Source organism: Ornithorhynchus anatinus, chromosome X2 (assembly GCF_004115215.2).
Source record: "Ornithorhynchus anatinus isolate Pmale09 chromosome X2, mOrnAna1.pri.v4, whole genome shotgun sequence".
Lineage (NCBI taxonomy): Eukaryota > Metazoa > Chordata > Mammalia > Monotremata > Ornithorhynchidae > Ornithorhynchus > Ornithorhynchus anatinus.
In genome coordinates, this window is record NC_041750.1 from 4,229,745 (window position 1) to 4,253,276 (window position 23,532).

Below are 23,532 nucleotides of genomic sequence, written 5' to 3' on the forward strand. Positions count from 1 at the left end.
TGTACCGAGCAATCCATCGGTGGTATTTATTGGGAGTTTAATATGGGCAGAGCACTGTACTAAGTAAGCGGTTGGGAGAGAGCACTGGAGTAGATGAATTACAATCACATGGGACCCAGTGCCCCCTCCCAGGGGACTCTCAGTTTGCAGGGGGCAGAGAACAGGTGTCTTGTCCCCATTTTACAGATGAAGAAACTGAGGCCCAGAGAAGCTAAGTGCCTGGCACGCCCAGGGGTCCTTTAGCAGGCCATGGCGGAAGTCTCCCGTGCTCATTCCCTTAGGCCACACTGCTTCCGGTGTTTGCCGTCCCCGATTTGTAAGCTCATGATTTGTCATCTTCGCAGTAGTAGCGTTAGCAAGAATGGTGCTTGTTCAGTGCTGAAAACGTGCCAGACACTATTCTAAGCACTAGGGTGGCCAGACAGAGTGCCCCTGCCCCACAGGGGGCTGAAGTAAGTGGGAGATCAGGGATTAGATTCCCGTTCTTCGGATGAGGAGACGGGGGCCCAGAGTGACTCCCCCAAGGTCACCCAGCAGGCCAGAGGCGGAGCCGGGGATAGAACCCAGGTTGTCCGACTCCCAGGCCCGGGCTTTTTCCGGAAGGGGGCCGTGGGGCGGGGCCTGCCCTGATGGGACCCCCGCTCTCTCCGGCCAGGGACCGAGCTGACGTTCAACTACAACCTGGAGTGTCTGGGCAATGGGAAGACAGTGTGCAAGTGCGGCGCCCCCAACTGCAGCGGCTTCCTCGGTGTCCGGCCCAAGGTACCCCCTCCCCGCTCCCCCCGGCCCCCGTGGGGCAATACTCTCGTCTCGGGGATGTTCGCACGCTCCATTCCTTCGTTCGGTCGGAGTCATCGAGCGCTGGCTCTGTGCAGAGCGCTGTGCTGACCCCTCGGGGGAGTATGGTACAACAACAAAGAAGTTAAGATGGGAACTTGGCAGCCAAGAGCTGCAGAGTCCATCAACCAGGGGTACTTACTGAGCGCTTACTGGGCCCAATTCTGAGCACTTGGGAGAGAACGGTATGCCAGAAGTGGTATGCGTTCATTTATTGTCTTATTTATTGAGCACTTACTGTGTGCCAGGCACTGTATTAAGCGCTTGGGAGAGCACAGTAAAACAGTAAACAAACAGGTTTATTGAGCTCTGCCCACAGTAAACTAGACAGGTTCCCTGCAGAACTCCCAGAAATCCCATTAGCTGTGGACCCACGCTCTCAGCATTGACAGGCATGGGCACCCACACCGCCGCCCCACCACCTATGGGCACTGAGGTTGATGGCCACAGATCTAAGAGCGGGATACGGTCACCTTTTCGTCTCCAATGGCTCCAAACCGGGCGAGGGTCTCGGTCTGGTTTTTCCGGGCTCCCACATGTTTGAAAATTCATTCAATTCTCGATGCAGAGACCTCTTACTTGGGACCCCCCCGAGCCTTCCCGTTCGTACGTTTGTTCCTTTCCTGTCCATGAAACAGACTCTCGTAGAACCCTAGGGGGTCGAGTGCTTTAAGAGGTGAGAGGGAAAATTTTCCTCAAGACCACCATTCTCCCCCACCCTTCCGCTTCCCAGTAGGCCCCCGAGCTTGCAGGGCCCGTCCGGCAACGGGGGCCAGTGTGACCGAACGGTCTGCCTGACAAAAGAGAGTTGCGACTCGGTGTCTCTCCCAACCGCCCCTACCTGACGTGGGCCGAAGGGGTCCATTGGTCAGAAGGCATCGGCGGCGAGGTTTGAGGGGCCGGCATTCGGCCCACCCTCTTGGGATCCGGAAAGAGTCCCCTTCGGGGAGAAGGCGGAGAGCCCGGCGCCAGGGCGTGCGTTGGGCCGCTGACCGGCCGCTCCGCGGCCGTCCTCCCCGCAGAACCAACCCATTGTGACCGAGGAGAAGTCCAAGAAGCTGAAGCGGCGACACCAGGCGAAGCGGCGGCCCCAGGGGGAAGTGACCAAGGAGCGGGAGGACGAGTGCTTCAGCTGCGGGGACGCGGGCCAGCTCGTGTCCTGCAAGAAGCCGGGCTGCCCCAAGGTCTACCACGCCGACTGCCTCAACCTGACCAAAAGGCCCGCAGGTCAGGGAGGGTCCCCACAACCCGATCCTGGAGGGAGGGCCCCCCCTCGGCTCCCGATCCTAGAGGGAAGACCCCCCGCACCCCACCCCCGCCCTGGCCTCCACAGGTGGAGCTCTGGGCGGCGTGAGCAAAGGGCCTGCAGAGGCGCGGCTTGCAGCAAGGCAGAAGGTTGAGAGGGCTGGGGTCGGGGGAGATAGTCCAAACCCTCCCTCTAGAGGGGCCCCCTCTCTCCCCCTCCAGTCGGGTCCCTTCAGACCCCACTGGTATGTCTTCCTTTCCGTGAAACCAAAAGCCGTATAACCCCGGAGGTCAAGTGCGTTAAGATCGGTCAGTCGATCGTATTTATTGAGCACTTATTGTGTGCAGAGCACTGGACTAAGCCCTGAGGAGAGGACAGGAGACACATTCCTTGTCCAAACGAGCTCACGGTCTAGAGGGGGAGATGGATATTAGAAGAAAAAAAAATTACAGTTGTGAAGATGTGAGCGGGGAAACTTTCCTCAAGACCCTGCCCTACTCCCTCCCTCCCCCCCGCCTCCTCCCAGTTGCATCCCAGCCCACAGGGCCGGGTGGGGAGGGGGACCCCCGCCCTCGTGCTGACCAGGCATCCCACTCCAACCTCCGGCTTTCAGGGAAATGGGAGTGCCCCTGGCACCAGTGCGACGTGTGCGGCAAGGAGGCGGCGTCGTTCTGCGAGATGTGCCCCAGCTCCTTCTGCAAGCAGCATCGCGAAGGCACGCTCTTCATCTCCAAGCTGGACGGGCGTCTGTCCTGCACCGAGCACGACCCCTGCGGGCCCAACCCCCTGGAACCTGGCGAGATCCGCGAGTACGTGCCTCCCCCCGGGCCGCTCCCGCCCGGGGCCGCCGCCCAGAGACCGCAGCCGCCCGACCGGCCGGAAGGGGCCGGGCCTCCCGGCGGAGCGGGCCAGGGGCCCCCGCCCCCGCCGGACAGTGCGCCCGCCGCCACGGACCCCGACCCGCGGCCGCCCGGCCGGACCCCGGGCCCGGCCGGACCCCGGCCCCCGCCGCCGGACAGGCCCCCCGCCTCCTCTCTGGCCCAGAGGCTGCCCGGCGAGAAGGTGCTGTCGGCCGCGGTCCAGACCCTCGTTTCGAAAGAGAAAGCACTAAGGCCCCTGGACCAGAACAGCCGGCCCAGAGAGAGGGCGGCCCCGCCCCCGACGGAACCCGTCCCGCGCCACAAGGAGCCCCCGGCCACCCAGCCCCCCGAGCCCCCCCGGCCCCCGACCCCCCAGGAGGAGGAGGAAGAGGAGGGGCCGCCGCCGGCCCTCGCCGACCACCCGTGGCCGCCCGCCAGGCCCCCGGGGAAGGAACCCCTCGCGGAGCAGGAGGCCGACCCCGCCGATGGTCTGGCCGAGCCCGGCCGCCGCCTGGCGGTCCCACTGACTGCACCGGCGGGCCAGACCCCCGGGAAGACCTCGGCGCCGGGGCGGGGGTCGCCGGGGCCGGCGCTCTGGGCCCCGGGCAAGCTGAGCCCCGGGCCCGCCGGGCCCATCCAGACGTTGGCGCAGACTTGGCGGCCGGACGGGAGTCCGCAGACGTTGGCACAGACTTGCCGGCCCCCCGCAAGAGGGCCGGCCCCCGCGGGGCAGAACGCTTTGTGTGAACAGAAGGCAGGGCTGGCGCTCGGCCAGGATCCCTCCGGCCCGGAGCCCCCAGAGCCCGCGCAGAAGTGAAGGCGGCCCCGGGCCCCGGGACCCACGCCGGGGGAGGAGAAGCAGGAGCAGGAGAGCCTTTTCTTTGCCCTTATATTTTCTTCTTTTTTATTTTGGAAAACGCACACACACACACACACACACACACACGCACACACACACAAACCCCCTATGCGTCTCCCCCACCCCACCCTCCATCCCCAATCCTCCCCTCCCCCCGGGGCCCCCAGCGCTCTCCCTCAGACTCTCTTGGCCTCGTGGGGGCGGCAGGCGGGGAGGGGCCCGAGACCCGTCCCCCGCTCCCGCTGCCCCCCTCCCCCCCCACCCCGAGGAGGCAGACTGGCCCCTCTCTCTCCCCCTTCCCCACCTCGTTTTTACATGTGGTAAACTTGAAATAAAATGTCCACTCTGAATTCAAACGCGGAATTCGATTCCAGTGGTCAGATCAGGTCGGTGGCGGGGCCGGCCCCGAGGCCAGGTGCACCTCCCCGCCCCACCCCCCGCCCCACCCCCGGCCCCTCTGAGGGAGGGGGCCCAGCTCTCAATTTGGGGTGGGGGGCCCAGCTCCCTCCCGCTCCTCAGCCCCCAAACCTCCTCCCCCTCCCACCCCTCCGGCCAGGGCATCTCTGTTGGGGGTGCACGGGTGTGTGTTTGTGTGTGTGTGTGTTGGCCCAGGCGTGTGCACTGTGTGTGCGGGTGTATTCTCTGCGTGCTGTCAGGTAAAAGGCTTACTGAACGGCCAGGTGCGTGACGGGGCGCGGGAGGGCCACGGAAGGCCGGGGGAACCCCCGCCCCACCGGCGCTCTGGCGTCGCCGGGTGGCCGGCCCCGATGGAAAGGGCCGGTGGTCCGGGCCACCGTCCCGTCCGGCTCCCGTCCCCTCGTCCGCCGGCCGCCCTTTCCCTCTCCTCCGGGCCGCCGAGACCGGGTGCCGGGAGGCAGGGCCGGCCGGGTGTCGGCCGAGCGTCGCCGCCGCCGGTCCACGCCGCGACCGCCGCCCCCAGTTTCTCCGGGTCCGGCTGGGGGATCCATTGGTGCTGCCTTCCCCTGCCCTCCGCCAACAGGAGGCGCTGTTGGGTCGGTTCTCTCCTCTCTCCCCCCACCCCCGGACCCCCGTCCCCATCTCCCCCACACACGTGACCTCTGCACCGGACCGGGGCCTGCCGCTTAGGGAACCACCCGCGCTCCTCTGGGCTCCGTCTCCAGCCGCCCCCTGCTCTCCCCGCAGAGCCGGGGCCGGCCCTCCCCACCCCGGGGAGACAGGGCCGGCCGGTGCGTTTTCTCTGTCTTGAGTGGCGGGGGTCCGTCGCCCCGGCCGAAGGAGTTAGGACGGCGGGGGCAGGCGGACTGGGGTCTGGTTTCGGGGGCCTCCCCCCCGCGCCCACAACCCCAGAGCGTTTCACACCCGAAGCCGGATCCTCCGCGCTTCTCTGCCCCGTCCGCCTGACCCCCCGGCGCCGGCCGGGGGGACGAGGTGGAAGGGCGGCCGCACAGCCAGCGAGGGGGAGACTCGTAAGTGGCGGGGGGCGGGGGCGAAAGGAGGCACGGGTTCTCCGGCTAGAGAAATTGACGGGCATTTTTATTCACTTGGAAAAGCGAACGGTGAGAATATCAAGTCGACCCACCAACACTGAGGTTCAGAGAACATTAAGTATTTATCACGTGAGGAGAATGGCTATATGATTTCCCGTTGTAGGCCTCCCCTGTGCTGAACTTCTCTTAGATGGTGTGAGTAGGGTCTTTCCCCTGTGCGAAACCCCCTCCGCCCCTCTCCCCGTCTTGCCCGCCCTCCCGCCCCACATTGTAGCTGTAAACCGGAAAGGTGTCCACACTGCACTGTCAAACTGTTTTCACGATGTCGTGTGTTAAAACTACCGTAGCTCTTTGTTTCAATGAATAAACTGTGAATATTTTTGGTGCGGGCTATCTTAACTTTTTAAAAAGGAGCCGGGGGTCCGAGTCCCATTACCGTCCGGAGGGTCGACAAACCCGCCGGGCTGGCCGAGGATCAGAAAAGGACCCGGACGAAGGGACTTCTCTACCTCTCTCCTCCCTGACCGGCAGGTTCGGGGAGGAGGAAGGGGAAAAAGGGGGCAGGGATATGCAGCCGTGACTCGTTCCCGGGACCCGTGCTAGCCCAGAGAGGGTCAGAGCTACTGCCCGGTGGGCGGGGAGGGCCGCAGGGCCTCCGTTGCCAGTCCCCCCTCCCCGCCGGCCACTCTGAGGCAAGCAGCCTCCCGGAAGACTGGCGGACGGTTGTTACTTTCAGGTGCTCTCCTCCCTTGAGGCTTCCCCTTCCCCCATCCGGAATTGATTTTAACAGTAATGATTACGGCATCGGTTAAGCACTTACTCTGGGCTGGGCACTGTACTAAGCGCTCACCGTCTCCCTCGGGTAGACCGTAAGCTCCGTTTGGGCGGGGATGGCCACTAGCAGCTCTGTTGGATTGTCCCCCCCCCCCAAGCGCTCAATTTAGTGCTCCGCGCACAGTAAACGTTCAGTAAATCCCACGGGTTGACCGACGGCCGACGGGCCGTTGGGAAGACGTAACCGGGGCGGGCATGGGGGCCCCCGGGGTGTGTCTCCAACTTGAGGTTGGGGTGTGAGGTAGATGATTGCCGAAAGGGCAAAATGGGGTGCGCTGGGGTCGGAGGGCTCGTACTCGAGTTGGTGAGTAGAGCGGGAGGGTAAATGGTGCCGATGCAGGGGGGCGGCGCCGAAAGCCAGCCCCCTTCTGCTCCCAGCTCGGGCCCTGTGGCCCGGAGGCTGGGCTTTGGGGGTGTAGTGGGGCGGGGTGTCATCTCACCCCCGAGCCTCTCGCTATTGGTCAGAGAGGGTCGGTGTGGGTGAGTCCCCGGGATGTGGGCGGGAAGGCTCAGCTCGGTGGAAGGAGTCTGCTCTGAGAAGGCGGAGGGATGGGGCGGCGGTCTCACGTCAGGGGCCCCGAGATTCGCCCACTGTCCCGTAGCGCTCACCGGGCTCAAATGGGTCCCGCTGGTTAGGCTGAAGCCCCGGGTGGGGGGGGCACCTTGGGCTCTGGACAAGGCCCGGGCCCGTGGGCACACTCCCACGCCCCCTCCTTAATAGAGTTCGGACTTGGTGACATTCCGGGATCGGGGGACCGGGCGGCTCGCCTCGGTGGCTTGCTTCGGGGCGGGCTCGACTTTGTAGTCGCCTGAGGCCGCCGGGACGGACCTCGTGTGACAGTGAGGGGCCAAACTGGCGTTGGTTCCGCTTCTGTAATAATGTGGTTACAGCTGGGGTTTCAAGCTCTTCTGTACAGTGCTCCGCGCACAGCGATGCTCGATAAATACGATCGGGGGATTATCCCAGCAGCAGGAGCACCAGCCGGATGGGGCGATTAGTTAGGGAGGCCTCTGGGACACGAAACTCGCCAGGCGTTTGTCTCAGCCCCCGATTTCACCGCCCCATTCCCGGGGTCTCCGTGGGCCGGTGGGGGGTGCTTGCTCGGACGGAGCACGTGCCCGGTCACCGCCCTCTGGCCCGGAGCCGGACAGGCCCGGGTCCCGGGAAGCCCCCCACGGCCTGGACGCAGCGGAGAGTTGGAATGGAAACTCGCGGGCCTTTACTGCGGGTCGAACAGCCCATCTCCTCACGGTGCCATCGGGCCAACGTTCGACTCCCAAATCCCTCCCGCTGCCGCCCTCGCCGGCCGGGTTCCCTCCCGGACGGGCCGCCGGGGATGGGGACTTGGCTCGGGCGGGGGGCGGGGGCCCGCTCTGTCTGTTGCCGTTTTGGTGCTCCCCTTTTGAGTGTGCGTGCGTGTGCGTGGGCGTGTGTGGGGTCCGGAGGGCCCGGGCCCTCCCTCCCCGTCCTCTCTCCGCCGGGGTCCTCCTGAGGGGCGGAAAGCGAGTCGGTGCTAGCCGGATCTTTCTGTATATTTTTAGAATCTCGGGCCACTGCTTAGTTTCTTTTTGCTCTCCTTAGACCGTCGGCTGCCTGTCCGTGAAACTTATGATGAGAAGGGGCGGGGGGGGGACGGCTCCCGCGAACCCCCTCCCCATGTACTGTAATTCTTTGTATATAGAAGAGAAACGATTACTGTAAAGTAAAGTTTACCTTTCCTCCTGCTGCCCTGGCCCTGTCGTTTGTTGCCGGGGGAGGGGTCGGGAGGAGTTCCCTCCGCCGGGGTCGGGGCCGCCGTCGCCTCAGACCGCAGCAGGGAAGCGGACCGGGAGGAAGGGGGCTCGGAGGGAGGCTAGAAATGGGAGCCCGCTTCCCGCGGCCCTGCACGAATGGCTCGGGCCTGGCCCGCCTCGGTTTCCCCTCTCCGAGAAGCGGGGGGAGGGGGCGGGGCCGTGTCGGGGCAAGGAGGAAGCTCCCTCCCGGCTGTGCTCCGGAGCCCTTGGCCAAAGCTCAGGGCGCTGACCCTCACTCCTCCGTCACGAGAAGATGGCGTAAGGGACGATCGCCCGGATGATGTTGCAAGGCCACTCCCTCTGGGCCCGTGGCCCTCGGGGGCCCTGTGGACCCCGGCCCCTCCTTTCCTTCCCCGGGTCCCCCGACCCCTGACCGACCCTTCCCCGTCAGCCTGCCCCGAGTTCCTGGGGGGCCCGGCTTACCGGCCTCCCTTACGCCGGCCCGTGTCCCTCCCTCGCCGCCCCTCACCGAGCCGAGGGGAGATGGGGCCGCCCCGGGGGGTGGCAGGGGGCCGGGAAGCCGGGGGGTAGCGGGGAGTGGCCCCCTCCCTGCCCACCATCTCCCGGCAGCGAACCCCAGCCCGCCCCGGGAGCCCGCGGCCCGAGCCGTGGGGAGACCGGCTGAGTCACCGCCCCGACTCACCACGGCCGGCCGGGCCACGGCCCCCGGAAGCTCCCCGACCGCATTCCGACGTCCGCGCCCGCCGCGGCCCGGGACGCCCCGGCACCGCCTCCTCTAAATCACAGCCCGCTTCTCGGGCCGGGAGGCCGGGGGCCGCCCTCCGCCCCTGAGTCACCGGCCCCGACGCGCGTCCGCCCGCGGCCCAGCCGTCCGCGGCCCGCACCCGTCCCCCGGCCGGGAAGACCGAGGCCCCGTGGCCGCGGGACCGGCGGGGGCTCGGAGCAGGACGCCGACCCCCGGTCCCGATGGGTGATTTTATTTACAAGTCAGAAGACACTTAGATACCGTGCGGACCCCCGAGCTCCGGCGGGTACCCCCGGCCCCTGCCCTCGGCTCTGGGCCAGCAGGCCCCGGCCCGGCCCCTCCTGCCCCGGGAGAGGAGGTGGGGGGGAGGAGGAGGAGGAGGAAGAGATGGCGACAGCTCAGTGGTGGCAGCAGCTGTAGAAGTGGGGGTTCCCCTTCTGGCTCAGGTCGACGCCCTTGTCCTCTGCGGAGAGACGGCAGGGGCTCGGTCCACGGGGGGCTCGGTCTGCCGCGGGCCCGGGGGCCCCCGGGACCGAGCGCGAGGCTCGGCGGCGCGGGCGGGGGGAGGGGGGAGGGGGCAACTCACCGGTCATCACCTGGAAGGCCGCGACGCTGACGAAATCCTCGGCCACCTTCTGAAAGAGCTCGTCTGGAAGGGAGGAGAGGAGGGGAGACCCCAGATCGAGCAGGTGGGACGGGGAGGGCGGCCGGCCGGGGGCTTCCTAGCCCTCGCGCCCCCACCCTGGCCCGGCGGCGGCCGCTCCTCTCACCCTCCACGCCCTCCATCGTGGCCCCGGAGACCCGCTCCCCCGGGAGGGCGGGCCGGCCGGGAGACGCTCACCTACGCTCTGCCCCGTCTTGCTGGACGTCTCGAAGAGCTGAGCTTTGATGTCTGCGGACACACTCTGGCCCGTGAGCCGGGCCGCCCGGTTCCGGGGGGTCCCCTCCCTTCCCCCCCGCCCCCGGCCCCCGCCGGGACCCCCCCGGCCGCTTTGGCCGGGAGGTCCCCCCGCCGCCGCCCCCGCCGGCTACCGTCGGCGAAGTCCTGGACGTCGTGGAAGTCGACGCGTCTCCGCCTGCGGTCGTCCTCCAGCAGGTCACTCTTGGTGCCGCACAGGTAGATCTGGCAACCCTGGGCCGGGCCGGGGGAGAGCAGCGGGACGGGTCGGCGCTCGGGGGGGAGCACTGGGCTGAGTCAGCCGGCGGGGAGGGCGCCCGCCCCGGAGCCGGAGCGGGTCGGCCGCCGGGGGAGAGCACCCGGGGCCGGGTCAGTGCCGGGGGAAAGTGAAGGGCACCACGGGGCCGGGCCAGCCACGGCTGCCCTGTCTTAGCTGGAAGGGGCAAGGCCGGGCGCCCTCTCGCTCCCCCAGCCCCCGATCTCTCCTCCGATCGAGCTTCCCAATAATTCAAAATCATCGTGATATTCGTCAAGCGCCGACTCCGGGCCGAAGCACTGAACTGAGCGCTGGGACGGGCCTCTCTCGCCTCCTTCCACTAGGCCGAGCTGCTTCTCAGAAGGACGTCCTTGAATGGTTTTCAACTTGCCACCCCATGAGAAGCGGCCTGGCCTAGAGGATGGAGCCCGGGCCTCGGAGGCAGAAGGGACCTGGGTTCTAACGCCGGCTCCACACCTAGGCGCATAGCACGGTCCTCGCACCCTGTAGCCTGTCAGCTCCTTGAGGGCCGGGATGGCGTCTGCTTACTCTCCTGTACTCTCCCGAGCGCTCAGTACAGCGCCATGCACACGGGCACTCGGTCGATACTCTAGATTACTACAATTTAGACACGTGAGTGAACTTCACGCCCGAAGGACAGCCGCGTCCGCAGAACGGAGCTCTCATCTCCCAGCCCGACGTGGCTCCGTCCAAACCGGACTCGGCCCTCCCAGAAAGGGCATCTTGGCCTCCGCGGCCGGGGCCGCGACGGTTCGGGAAGTAGGGCCGGTCCATCGGATCTGGGGGGGGCCGCGTGACGCGGCGGGAGGGAGAAAGGGTCGGGAGCGTGCCGGACGTCCACAGCCCAACTCCTCGCGGGCGCCCCAGGCCACGACAGGGAGACGGGTGTCTCTCCCTCAGCGGGGGGCGGGAAGACGTTTATATTTGTCAGGCTCCCCCTCTAGACCCTAAGCTCCTCGGGCGCGGGAAATGTGTCCACCCATTCTGTGGCGCTGTCCTCTCCCAAGCGCTCAGTACAGCGGTTCTGCAGACGGAAAAGCGTTCGATCCATCGCCCCGATGAGGGGATCGCTCACCTCCTCTAGATTGTGCAGTTCCTTCACCCAGAACTTGGCTCGCTCGAAGCTGCTGCTGTCTGTCAGATCTGGGGACGGCGGGAGGGTGGGCAGGAGGAGAAGGGAGAGGAAAATCAGACGGTGCTCTTCCAACACAGCGGGGTCGAGGCTGCCCCCCGCGCCTTCCCCAACCCAGGGCGGCGCAACTCGGGCCGGGTGGGAGACTGGGCGGGGATAGGGGCAGGGAGAGAAGAGAGAAGGAAGTCTCTCGCTCCTCGCCCATCCTCCCCCCGGCCTCTCCCCTCACCGTAGCACACGATGGCGGCCTTGGCGCCCCGGTAGTAGATGCGGCTCATGGCTTCGTAGCGCTCCGAGCCGGCCGTGTCCTGGAACGAAAACGACCGGGTTACCTGGGAAGCGCTTCTTACGGGCCGAGCACCGTAGTGAGCGCCGGGGTCGACGCGATCGGGTCAACCGGTCCCCGACCCGCGGTTTCGGGGGGGAGGGGGGGACGGGTCTCTCATCTCCATTTTACAGAGCCGGCCCAGACTGGTCAAGTGGCTTGGCCGAGGTCACCCGGCAGGCCGGTGGCGGAGCCGAGATTAGAACCCGCGTCTCCCGACCGCCAGAGTCCTGTGCGTTTCCCAGCACAGGGAGGCTCGGCCCCGGGCCTGGGGCAGTGCCCACGGGTGGTTCCTTGGACCACCCGCGCCCGGGCCTCAGAGGGCACCACGAGGGCACCTCCTCTGGCCTGGGGCCGTCTGCCGCTTCCCCTCCCCGGAGCGCGTGGAGCAGTGCCCCGCACCGAGCGCGGGCTCGGTCGGTCCGCCCGTCGGATCGCTCGACCGCTTACCCAGATGCCCAGGGTCACCGTCCGGTCTCCCACGGACATCACTTTGGCCACGAACGCTGCCCCGATGGTCTGGATGCCCGGGGGAGGGGGTGAAAAGAAAAGGGAGATGTTAGGGGGGAGGTCACCCCTCTCTGCCCACCCCCAACGCTCCCGCCCAGGGCAAAGGTCAGAGGGGCGTGGGGGGGGGGGAGAAGGGGGCGATGGAAGGGGGCAGGGAGAGGGCCCCCCCCCCGCCTCTCCACACCTCCCCCCACTTCCCCCGGGTCCGGTCCGGTCCGGTCCGGTCCACTCACGTTCTGGTAGGGCCCCACGAGGAAACGGTTGTGCACGTATCTCTCCACCAGGCTGGTCTTTCCGACGTACTCCTTGCCGAGCATCACCACCTTCACGTCCACGCGCTGCCCGCTCATGGTCCCGGGGGCAGCGGGGGCAGCGGGGGCAGCGGGGGCAGCGGGGGCAGCGGGGGCAGCGGGGGCAGCGGGGGCAGCGGGGGCAGCCGGGCACGGCCTGGCGCTGGGGAACCGGTCCTCCCCTTTCCCCCGCGCCCGGGCACCGACGGAGAGAGCGAGAGGGGGGAGCGGGCTGGGCTCGGATCCGCCACGGCCGGGGCGCTCTCCCGAGCGCTCGGTGCCCACCGACGGGGGACGGGAAGGGAGGGACGGAGGCAGGGAGGGAGGGAGGCAGGGAGGCAGGGAGGCAGGGAGGCAGGGAGGGGGCTCCCCGCGTCCGTCCTCACCGGAGCTTCATCGCCCGCGGGCCCCGGTCCGGCGCCGGCTCCGGCTCCGGCTCCGGCCCCGGCGCCGCAGCGGCTCCCGGCTGGGGGAGGGGGCGGGGCCGAGGGCCGGGCGGGCGGGCGGACCCCCGTCACGTGCCGGGGGAGCCGGAAGGGCCGCCGCGGCGAGGGGGGGGGCCCCCGCGTGACCGGCAGCGGCGCGCGCAGGGCCGGAAGTGGCCTCCTCTCCTCCCTCCTCCCCCTCCCCCTCCTTCCCCGATCTCCTCATGGCGGCCCGGGCGAGGGCGGCGGCGGCGGCCCCGCGGTGAGCGGCGGGGAGCGAGGCTGGCGCTGGTCGGGCTGCGGCGGCGGCGGCGACGGCGGCGGCCCGCGGCCCCCCGGCGTCCGGGACGATGGTGAAGTACTTCGTGGGGCAGAGCCTGCTCCGCAGCTCCTGGGACCAAGTCTTCGCCGCCTTCTGGCAGCGCTACCCCAACCCCTACAGGTCAGAGCCCCCACCCCCGCCCCCATCCCGGGACGGGACGGGACGGGAGACGGGACGGGCCTCGGCGGGCGGGGCCGCGCCGGGAGGCTCCTCCGCCGTGGGGGTCGCCGGCAGGTGACGGCGCCCGGACAGCCCTCACCCCCCCCCCTCCCCGGACACCCCCAATACATACAGACGGGTGCAGACAGACAGAGATGATGGGGCGGGGGAGGATGGGCGTGCGTCTGTATCTATATGTGTCTATGTATATAGGTGTATATATGTATGTATATGTGTATAGATATGTATATATATGTGTGTGTGTGCGTGTATATATGTATATATGTATGTGTGCGTGTATATATGTATATGTGTGCGTGTATAAATGTATGTGTGTGTGTGTGTGTCTGTGTGTATATGATGGTGGTGTTGGTTAAGCGCTCACTATGTGCCAAGCACTGTTCCAAGCACCAGGGGGGATACAAGGTGATCAGGCGGCCCCACGTGGGGCTCGCAGTTTTCATCCCCATCTGACAGATGAGGGAACCGAGGCCCAGAGAAGCGAAGTGACCGGCCCACAGTCACCCGGCTGACTGGCGGCGGAGCCGGGATTCTCACCCTTGACCTCGGACTCCCAAGCCCGGGCTCTTTCCACTGAGCCATGCTCTGTGTGTTGTATGTGTATGTGTGTGTGTGTGTGTGTGTATGTGTGTATTCAAGAGTATTAACTGAGCGCTTGCCCTGTGCAGAGCACTGTACTAAGCGCTGGGAAGGGACGATTCGGCAACAGAGAGAGGCCCTCCCTGCCCGTTGAAGGGCTCACGGTCTAATGGGGGGGAGACGGACGGACAAAAACAAGACAACTTAAGCGCCATAAGTAGACTGGAGGGGATGGACACCTCCTTAACAAAATAAAGAGGGGAATCGAAATAATGACAAATGAGCACAGCGCAGAGAGGAGGAGAAGGGAAAAACGGTGGAGATGACGGTATGTATGTGTGTGTATCTATATGTATGTATATACGTGTGTAGATCGACGGATCCATCGATGGATCGGGGGCGGGGGCGGCCCCGTGCTTTGGTCGGCGCTTCCCGCGGGCCGGGCAGTGTGCTAAGCGCCGGGGTGTCTAGTTGGGGCTGCGGGTGTCGATCATCAGAGGAGGGGACCGAGGCCCGGGGAAACGAAGCCCCTCGTCCAAGGTCACAGCGGGGCGGAGGCGGCATTCGAACCCACGACCTTCGGAGGCGCGGGTCCGGCCCTGCCCTCCCTGCTGCGCCGCAGGGTGACCTTGGGCGAGTCCCTTCGCTTCCCCGGGCCTCGCTCTCCTCGGCTGTCAAATGGGGTGGGGGGTCGGGGAGCCGCTCTCTCTCTCCCGTAGGTGCGGAGCCTCACCGGGGGCAGGGCTTGCGTCCCATCCTTTTTATGCCCACCCTCACCACTTCATCACTCTGAGGTGCGGGGCGCTTACTGTGCGCAAAACACTCTACCGATCAGGCGTTTTTATCCGGCGCTTGCTCTGTGTGGAGCAGTGTAGACGATCGTATTCACTGAGCGCTTATTATGTGCTCTGCCATGTTTACTGAGCGCTTGCTGGGTGCAGAGCGCTGTGCTAGTCGTATTTACTGAGCGCTTACTGGGTGCAGGGCACTGTACTAATTGCTCATTTACTGAGCGCTTAATGGGTGCAGAGCGCTGTACTAGTCATTTACTGAGCGCTTAATGGGTGCAGAGCGCTGTACTAGTCATTTACTGAGCACTCACTGGCTGCAGAACAGTAAAGTTAATCATGTTTGAGTGCTTACTGGGTGCAGAGCACTGTACGAGTCATATTTACTGAGCGCTTATTCGGTGCAGAGCGCTGTACTGGTCGTATTTACTGAGCGCTTACTGGGTGCAGAGGACTGTACTGATCGGTTGTACTTATTGAGCGCTTACTGCGTGCAGAGCAATGGCAGTAGTTGATCGTGTTTATTGAGTGCTTCCTGGGTGCAGCTGTACTAGTCGGTCGGTCCGTCGTATTTAATGAGCGCTTACAGTGTGCAGAGGAATGTAGTTGATCGTGTATGATGAGTGCTCACTGCGGCCAGAGCACTGTACTACGTAGTGATATTTATTGGCCGCTTATTGTTTGCAGAGCAGTGTAGTTGATTCATCATATTTATTGAGCGCTGACTGTGGGCCGAGCACAGTATTAGTTGTATTTATTGAGCGCTTACTGTTCGCAGAGCGCTGTTCTAAACAGTCGTATTTATTGAGTGCTTACCGTGCGCAGGGTACGGTACTAATCAGTCGTATTTGAGTGCTTGCTGTGTGCAGAGCACTGTACTAAGCGCTTGGGAGAGTACCACGTAACAAGCCCTTGGGACTGCACCGGTCAGGTAGTAAGCCCCCGAAGGCCCCCCACGCTTGTCACCGTTGGGGGGGGACCCAGCTGACCGCCCCCCCGGGGCCGCCTCGGTGTCGCCGCAGCAAGCATGTCCTCACGGAAGACATCGTGCACCGGGAGGTGACCCCGGACCGGAAGCTGCTGTCCCGGCGGCTGCTGACCAAGACGAGCAGGGCCCCCCGCTGGGCCGAGCGCTTCCTCCCGGCCAACGTGGCCCACTCCGTCTACATCCTGGAGGACTCCATCGTGGACCCAACCAACCAGACCATGACCACCTTCACCTGGAACATCAACCACGCCCGGTTGATGGCGAGTGTCCACCGCCTCTGGGGGAGGGGGGAGGGGCAGTGTCCCCCGGGGGGGGGGGGAGGGGGCGGCGGGGCCGGGGGGAGCCGCCTCCCTGAGGGGTCCGGGCCGTCGTTCCAGGTGGTGGAGGAGCGATGCGTTTACCGGGTGAACCCCGAGAACAGCGGTTGGACCGAAATCCGCCGGGAAGCCTGGGTCTCCTCCAGCTTATTTGGAGTGTCCAGGGCCGTCCAGGTCAGCGGGCCGGGAGCGGGGAGGGCTCAGGGTCCGGCCCCGGTTGGACCCCGGGAAGCGGATCCCCTCCGGGCTCCTTGCCCGGACCCCCCGGGGGGGTGCGGGTCCGGAGCCGGACCCCGGTTGGGGGGCGGGGGCCAGCACCGCCGCTCCTTCCGTTTCCAGGAGTTCGGCCTGGCCCGCTTCAAAAGCAACGTGACCAAGACCACCAAGGGCTTTGAGTACATCCTGGCTAAACTGCAAGGTAAATCTGTGCCCCCTCCCCCCCCACACCAAAAGTTCATCGGGGGCAGGGAACGCGTCCTGTTTATTGTTCTACTGTCCTCTCCCAAGCGCTCGATACAGTGCTGTGCACACGGTAAGTGCTCAATAAATACGACCCAGCGAAAGGGAAGGCGCAGGGGACGGCAGAGGCGAGCCGTCAGCATCAGCCCACCCTCCGTTCGTTCACGCGGTCGTATTTATTGAATGCACACTGCGGGCTAAGCCCTGTACTGAGCGCCGGAGAGAGGACGACAGAGCAATAAAGCCTCTCTGCCGCAGGCGAGGCTCCTTCCAAGACGCTGGTGGAAACGGCCAAGGAAGCCACCGAGAAGGCCAAGGAGACGGCTCTGGCCGCCACCGAGAAGGCCAAGGACCTGGCCAGCAAGGCGGCCACCAAGCAGCAGCAGCAGCAGCAACAGCAACAATACGTGTAGCCCCGGGGGACCTCCACCCCCAGCCAAGCCACAAGCAGACCTGGCCCGCCCCCCACCAGAATCTATTTTTTTTAATTCAATACTGTCTCCCGTAAAGACTTAACGCTTCGATACTGTCTTCCCTAAAGACTTAATGCCGTGTCCGTGCCCTCCGTGTCCTCCCTCTCCCCAGCCAAATACCGTCCGAGTTGTAATTTATCATTAAAAGAATCACCTCCCACTACCTTAGGCCGGTGGCAGCAGCAGCGGGCGCGTGCGGTTTGCGGGCCGGACCCCCGCCCGAGACGAGGGCGCCGTTGGTGGATCGGACCTAGGCTTGAAGGGCAGGAAGGCAGCCGTACGCACGGTTAAGAAAAAGACTTTACTGAAAAATACTGCTGGAGAGGGGCAGGGGCAGGAGCCAGGGTTTCCTTCCCCCGGCGGGGCGGGGGCTTGGGCTGGCCCAGTCGCCGCCCCCGCTCCCTTCTCAAGTGCTTGTGGGATGAGGAGGAGGGAGGGGGTGGGGAGACCAGCCCAGGACCGGCCTGGCCTCCCAAGTGCTTCCCTGCCCCAGAGGGGCACAGTCCGGCGGGTGGGCCACGGGCAGACGAGCTGCGCTCGATGCTCCGGGCCCGGAAGCGCCCTTGCTTGCCCGAGGCTCGGCTCGAGGAGGCTGGTCGCCCCAGGCAGGGGAAGGGGGGAGGCGAGGCTCCCGGGAGAAGGGCCATCAGTCCTCGCCCCACCATTTCCCACTCAGTCTGGCCCTCGGCTGGGCGGAGAGGATGGCGGGCTGTCCCGGGTGAGGGAGCGGGGGCCGTCTTGCTCTACAGCCCAAAGCCCGGGGGGGCGGGGGAGGGGACAGAACTGAGGTGACCCGCCCCTCCTCTCCCCAACACACACACGCACACGCGTTTGTGTCTCCCCGCCGGTCATAACCAGGAGGCGCCCCGGTTGGAATAGCTGTGCTCCCTCCCGGTGCTGAAGCCGCTACTCAGCAGGTCCTCGTCTGCGCCGAACACCACGCCCTCCACGTCCACCTCCAGGTCCTCTGTCACACGGAGGAAGAGGGGGACCCCCTAGCCGGTCAGGTGGTGGGCCCGGGGCCCACAGGGCCAGGGGGAGGGGCGGGGGCGCGGCCCGGGGCTCTCACTGACCTTGGTCGGAGTCGGAGCGCTCGGAGGAGAGGCCGGAGGAGTCGAGGCTGTCCACCCGCAGCCGCTCGGCCGGGCCGCGGAGCTGCTGGAGTCGCTGCTGCAGGCTCCGCCGCTCCGAGCGGAGCTGGGCCTTCAGCCGGCAGGCTCCCTGCTCCTGCTCCTCCAGCTTCTGCCCGCGCACGTGGGGGGGAAATGGGGGCCTGGGCGAGGGGCCACGCGTGGGACACCCCAGGGGACGCCACCCCGACCGCGGAGAGCTCAGGGCACGCCAACCAGACGAGAGGTGGTCCCTAGCCCGGGGACGCCCGCTTGTATTTAATGAGCACCTGCTGGACTAAACCCTTGGAACAAAAGAATAGGTACATTCCCTACCCCCGATGAGCTTACAGTCTAGAGGTCAGCCATTTGGTCTGGGATTACCTGTCTTAATTTATAATGTTATAATTTATACATAGGATTGTCCCTGTTGCTGAACTGCACTTTCCAAGCCCTCAGTGCAGTGCTCTGCACACAGTAAGGGCTCAGTAAATATGACTGAATGAATAACACCAATTATATATATAATTTATATTTATAATGTCTCCCCTTCTAGCCTGTAAGCTTCCTGAGGCAGGGACAAGTCTACCAACTCTGCTGGATTAATCTCCACGTGCTTATTCCTTCATTCTTTCATTCCGGCATTACGGCACAGCACCGTACTGAGCCCATGGGAGAGTACAATACGTCTCTGTTGCCAAATTGTACATTCCAAGCGCTTAGTACAGTGCTCTGCACACAGTAAGCACTCAATAAATACAACTGAATGAATGAACAATAAACTGACACATTCCCTACCCGTAACAAGCTTCCAGTCCAGTGCTCGCATACACTAAGGTGCTCAAACGCCCCCCAGCCCCGATGATTCATTTTGTCGCTCTATGCTCGCTGGTGGCTGTGTCTAATTCCCACCTGTGTATTCTCTCAGCGCTTAGCTCGGTGTTGTGCACAGAGTAAGGGTTCAATAAAGACCATTAGGACCATTAAGACGTGAGGTTCTGGCCCAATTCGGGGGCGGGGGGGGGGGGGGCGGGTGGCGGCCTGCAATACCTCCCAAAGCCCACCAGGGGGCTCCCGGGAACACGGGAGCTAGTAAAGTGACTTTTTAAATTAAAATAATAATGTTGGTACTTGTAAAGCGCTCACTCTGTGCCAAGCACTGTTCTAAGCGCTGAGGTAGACACAAGGTCATGAGGTTGTCCCCCATGAGGCTCACGGGCTTCACCCCCTTTTCCAGACGAGGTGAGTGAGGCCCAGAGACGCGGAGGGACTTGCCCAAAGTCACCCAGCTGTTAAGTGGCGGAGCCGGGGTTAGAACCCACGACCTCTGACGCACAAGCCCGGGCGGGCTTTTGCCACCGAGCCACGTTGCTTTTTTCTTCCTGCCTAAACAGACCGAATGTGTCTTGTATATACAGAAGCAGCGTGTAGCAGCTCAGAACAGCGCTTGGCATATAGTAAGTGCTGAACAAATACCATGATTATTATTGTTGTTCCATCTTCCTCTCCCAAGGGAGTTACTACAGTGTTCGGCCCACAGTAAGCGCTCAATTAATACGACTGTCTTCAAAGCCTTCCCCCCGCCCCCCTCTCCCAGCCTAAATGTGTTCTCTCCCCCCTTTCCTTGGTTGGTGGGTGTTGACATTTATTAAGCACCCTCACCACTCCTCTCATGAAGAGACAGTCCTGAGTTCTACCTATGGGGAGTGGGTGGGGGCCCTATACAGAGCTAAACCACAACAGGGACTTTCTTTTTCGTGGAGGAACATTTGTGGGGGAGGGGGAAAGCAATTCAATTCAGTCATTTATGGAGCGCTTACCGTGTGCGGAGCACTATGCTAAGCGCTTGGGAGAGGACACTGCACAAGCCAGTGGTCAATATATGTCAACAGGTGGGCAAACCCTAGAGAAAAACAGCCACTCCCCTGGAGGGATGGGAGGTCTCTGGCGACCAGGCTTCCAGGTGGCTGAATTACCTCAAAATCCAGATTAATAAGGGACCGGAAAATGGAGGAAAACCAACACCACAACAAGTCGTTCCGTGAGTCAGCTGGGAGCCGGGACCGGCCTCGCCCTCCCACGGGGGCAGAGGCGGCATCGCAGCCCACCCACCCGTGATGGACCCCTCCCTCCCCACCACGGCCGGGCTGGGGGGCGGGGAGGTCTTTCCCTTTCACCAGAGGTGCCAGCCCGGCCCCTGGCCTTGCCCCCGCCTCACCTTGATGTGGAGCCGGGCACGGTGCAGGAGGCTGAGCGTGGTGGAGCGGGCGCAGTCCGAGCTCACGGGGACCTGCTGCTTCAGCTGCTCCAGGCACTGCCGCAGCTGGGCTCTCCTGCCCGCCGGGGAGGAAACAGTTCTCTCACTGCCACTGGCAGGGGGCAAGAGGAGGGGCCGGGGCTCCTCGGTGCGTGGCGGGGGAAGCCTGACCCTCCAGGGACCCCTCCCCAGCCAACCTCACTCCTCCACCAAAGGGGAAGAAAGGATAAGCGGGCTTTCCAGGTCTCCCCTGGTCCGAGGGGAGCTGGGATCTGGGGGTCCGGTGCGGGCCCGCCTCCGCGGGACCACCCCGGCCCCTCAGCCCCACGTGGAGGGCTCCCGGCGGGATTACCTGTGCTTCTCCAGCTCGTTGTGCACAGACCTGGGAGGCGGAAAGACACGGAGGGAGAAGCTGGTGGGCTCTCATATGTGGACGAGAGGTCCATCTGCATCCCCCGCCCCCTACACGCATGCACACAAACACACCACCGGCTCACTGCCCAGGAGATTAAAAAATGGCTCAAGAGGGCCCAGCCCTCTTCAAAACCCTCCTCCGGCCCCTCTCCCCCAGCCTCAATGTGTTCTCTCCCACCTTCCCTTAGTTGGTCGCTGTTGGTATTTACTGAGCGCCCTCGTCACCTTCCTCACAAAGAGACCTGAGTTCTACCCATGAGATGATGGGGAAGCTGGGCAGGGCTGAGCTCTTCCTCACCGAGGTAATCACCATAATTATGATATCCACTCAGTGCTCACTATGTGCCAAGCACTACGGAAGTTGGGGGCAGATACGGGATAATCAGATTGGACACAGTTCCTGTCCCATGTGGAGCCCACAGTCTAACGGAGGGACCGCAGATAGCGTATCCCCAAATTAGACTAATAATTGTGGTATTTGTTCAGCGCTTACTCTGTGCCAGGCACTGAACTAAGCGCTGGGGTGGATACAAGCAAATTGGGCTGGACACAGTTCCTGTCCCACGTAAGGCTCACGGTCTCACAGACTGGGAGGCAGGTCTGGAGAAGAGAGGTCCAGGCAGGGTGGCACAGCCCGGATGGGGACCCAAGCTTCCTCACTCCCAGGCCCGGGCTCTTTCTGCTGGGCAACAGATTCTTGCTGCGACGTGGGGATGCAAAGACCCCGACACCCCCCTACACCCGGGTGCTCTGAGGGTCAAGGATGGAGGAAGATCATTCAATCATATTTATTGAGCACTTCCTGTGTGCAGAGCACTATACTCAGCACTTGGGAGGTACAATTCGGCAACAAAGAGACAATCCCTGCCCACAATGGGCTCAAGGTCTGGAAGAAGTCTAGAAGATGGCGGGGAACATCTGGTTTGAGGGTCCCCTCACCAGGGTCCCGGGCGGGGCCCCGTCCTGCCGGGGGTGGGGAGGCAGGGAGGCCTGACCCCCACGGAGACCCCAGGGCCTCCCCCACTGGGCACAGAGGAGCAGAGCTCAGCCCCCCTTTACCTGCCCCGCGGCCCCAACGTCGGAGCCAAATCGGGGGGTCCCCGGCCCCCAGCCGGTCCTAGAAGGACCCACCGGGGCATTGGGGCGGGCGGGGGCTCCTCCCCCCAACTACGGGAAGTGCATCCTGGCCGGAGCATCCCTCCCCAGCCCCGCACACCCGTCCCCTCGCCCCCTCCCCAGGCCCGGGCCTGGGGGCTCACCTGAGGCTGTCCAGGGCCCTGTGCGCCTTGGGTCTGCGGGTGTGCGGGGCCGGGGCTTGGCCGGGGTGCGGGCACGGGGAGGCGTAGCCGTGTTCGGCCTCTGACAGACAAAACTCCTCAGGGCCGCCCCCTCCCCTGCCCTCCCCGGACCCCCGGGAGACCCCCGGGAGACCCCCAGACCGTCACCCTCTCGGCGTCGGGCCCGGGACGAGGGACGCGCGGCAGATTTGGGGTGGGGGCGCGTTTGGGGGAGGGGGCTCCGGGACGGGGGCGCGTTTGGGGGGCCGTGGGGGTGGGGGTCCGGCCTTACCCCCCGCCCCCTCCCCAGGGGCGCGCATCTCCAGGGCGCGGGCTTCGCGCGTTTTGGCGGTCGGTCGGGGGCGGGACAACTTCGAAGGCCCCCGCCGACCCCGACCCCCAAGGCCCGGGGCACCGCAGGCCCGGGGAGGCCCGGGGGAGGGGGGGACCCCGCACCCCGAAAGGCCCCGGCTCCTCACCTCGCTCCCGCCGGTCCAGGTACTCGGCGGCCTGCAGGAGGACCTGGATGTTGCTGGAGCCCCGCTCCATCTCCATCCCTGCCGCCCCCAACGCTTCGGCCCGCTGGAGGCTGGAGGCCGGACGAGGCCGGAGGAGGCTGGAGGCCGGTGGAGGCCGGGGCCAGCTCGCCGGCCGCCCCACTTTTGTTACAATGTAACTGACACTGGGCAACAAACGCGGGCCGGCTCCGCCCCCCGACCAGGCCCCGCCCCTCCCAGGGCCCGACCGCCTCCGCAAGGGTCGGACCAGCTCCTTGTGGGGTGACCTTTGACCCCCCACCCCACCCCCAATTCCGTTGGCAACCGTGGCCCCCGCAGCTTGGCGTCGGGGATAGGGCACAGGCCTGGGTGTCGGGAGGTTATGGGTTCAAATGCCGCCTCCGCCCCTTGTCTGCTCAGTGTCCTTCGGCCAGTCACTCCGCTTCTCCGGGCCTTGGTTTCCTCATCTGTAAAATGGGAATTGAGACTGTGAGCCCCATGCGGGACAGGGACTGTGTCCGACCCGATTTGTTTGTATCCACTCCAGCGCTTAGAACAGCACATAGTGCTTAACAAAAACACACAGTATAAGCTCTTAGTACAGCGCTCTGAAAACAGTAAGCGCTCAATAAAAACGATTGATGAATGGAGGGTGGTCCTAGCCCCCAGCCCATCTGCAAACAATTTATTGATTTCTATTAATGTAATAATAGTATCTGTTAAGCACCTGGTACGTGCCCAGCCCTATATCGGGCGCTGGGGTAGACACAAGCAAATCAAGCTGGACACACTCCCTGGCCCACATGGAGCTCACAATTCCCATTTTACAGATGAGGTAACTGAGCCCCGGAGAGGTGATTTGCCCAAGGACACAGAGTAGACGGGTGGCACAGGCAGGATTAGAACCCATAACCCCCAGACTCCCAGACCCGTGCTCTATTCATCTACACCATGATGCTTCTCTGTCTCCCCCTCTTGACTGTAAACTTCTTGTCGGCAGGGAATGTCTACCAACTGTTAAACCCTACTTTCCTAAGCGCTTAGTACAGTGCTCTGCACACAGCCAACACTCAATAAATGTGACTGGTAGATAGCCAGCATGACCTGGTGGGAAGTGCTCAAGACTGGGAGGCAGGAACCCTGGGTTCAAATCCCACTACAGCACTCCCCTCTAGACTGTATGCTCCTCATGGGCAGGGAACACGTCTACCAACCCTATTATATTAATCAAACCCCCGACCTCCCCAAGCGCTTAGGATAGTGCTGGGTGTACTGAAGGCACTCAGGAAATAGGACTGACTGACTTACCTGCTGGGTGACCTTGGCAACTCACTTAACTTTTCTGTGCCTCCATTTCCTCCTCTGTAAAATGGGGATCGAATACCTGTTCTCCTTCCTCTCCAGGCTGGG

The 23,532-nt window shown here is 64.2% G+C and overlaps 4 protein-coding genes across 4 annotated transcripts in view; 2 read left to right on the forward strand and 2 right to left on the reverse strand.

Moving 5' to 3' along the window:
* NSD1 (nuclear receptor binding SET domain protein 1) overlaps positions 1–3,760 on the forward strand; it is a gene marked incomplete at its 5' end in the record, with an annotated part of 52,676 nt that extends 48,916 nt beyond the window's left edge. The window contains 4 exons of the mRNA XM_039910572.1: positions 656–762; positions 1,860–2,064; positions 2,697–3,073; positions 3,320–3,760. Coding sequence (XP_039766506.1) covers positions 656–762; positions 1,860–2,064; positions 2,697–3,073; positions 3,320–3,760 — 1,130 coding nt within the window. The remainder of the gene's footprint in view (positions 1–655; positions 763–1,859; positions 2,065–2,696; positions 3,074–3,319) is intronic.
* Positions 3,761–8,816: 5,056 nt separating this feature from the next.
* RAB24 (RAB24, member RAS oncogene family) lies at positions 8,817–12,484 on the reverse strand. The gene is made up of 8 exons (XM_029052459.2): positions 11,981–12,484; positions 11,688–11,756; positions 11,142–11,220; positions 10,856–10,923; positions 9,638–9,737; positions 9,447–9,497; positions 9,192–9,254; positions 8,817–9,068 (listed from the first exon to the last, which is right to left on the reverse strand). The coding sequence occupies exons 1-8, from the start codon at positions 12,095–12,097 to the stop codon at positions 9,004–9,006; spliced, it is 612 nt and encodes a 203-aa protein (XP_028908292.1). The 5' UTR covers positions 12,098–12,484; the 3' UTR covers positions 8,817–9,003.
* Positions 12,485–12,669: 185 nt separating this feature from the next.
* Positions 12,670–16,731, forward strand: PRELID1 (PRELI domain containing 1). The gene is made up of 5 exons (XM_029053363.2): positions 12,670–12,904; positions 15,354–15,579; positions 15,697–15,810; positions 15,976–16,054; positions 16,354–16,731. The coding sequence occupies exons 1-5, from the start codon at positions 12,813–12,815 to the stop codon at positions 16,506–16,508; spliced, it is 666 nt and encodes a 221-aa protein (XP_028909196.1). The 5' UTR covers positions 12,670–12,812; the 3' UTR covers positions 16,509–16,731.
* Positions 16,732–16,850: 119 nt separating this feature from the next.
* On the reverse strand, positions 16,851–22,272 carry MXD3 (MAX dimerization protein 3). Its single transcript, XM_029053364.2, has 6 exons — positions 22,105–22,272; positions 21,608–21,707; positions 20,287–20,316; positions 19,896–20,010; positions 17,642–17,810; positions 16,851–17,535 (listed from the first exon to the last, which is right to left on the reverse strand). The coding sequence occupies exons 1-6, from the start codon at positions 22,178–22,180 to the stop codon at positions 17,417–17,419; spliced, it is 609 nt and encodes a 202-aa protein (XP_028909197.1). The 5' UTR covers positions 22,181–22,272; the 3' UTR covers positions 16,851–17,416.
* Positions 22,273–23,532: the final 1,260 nt, after the last annotated feature.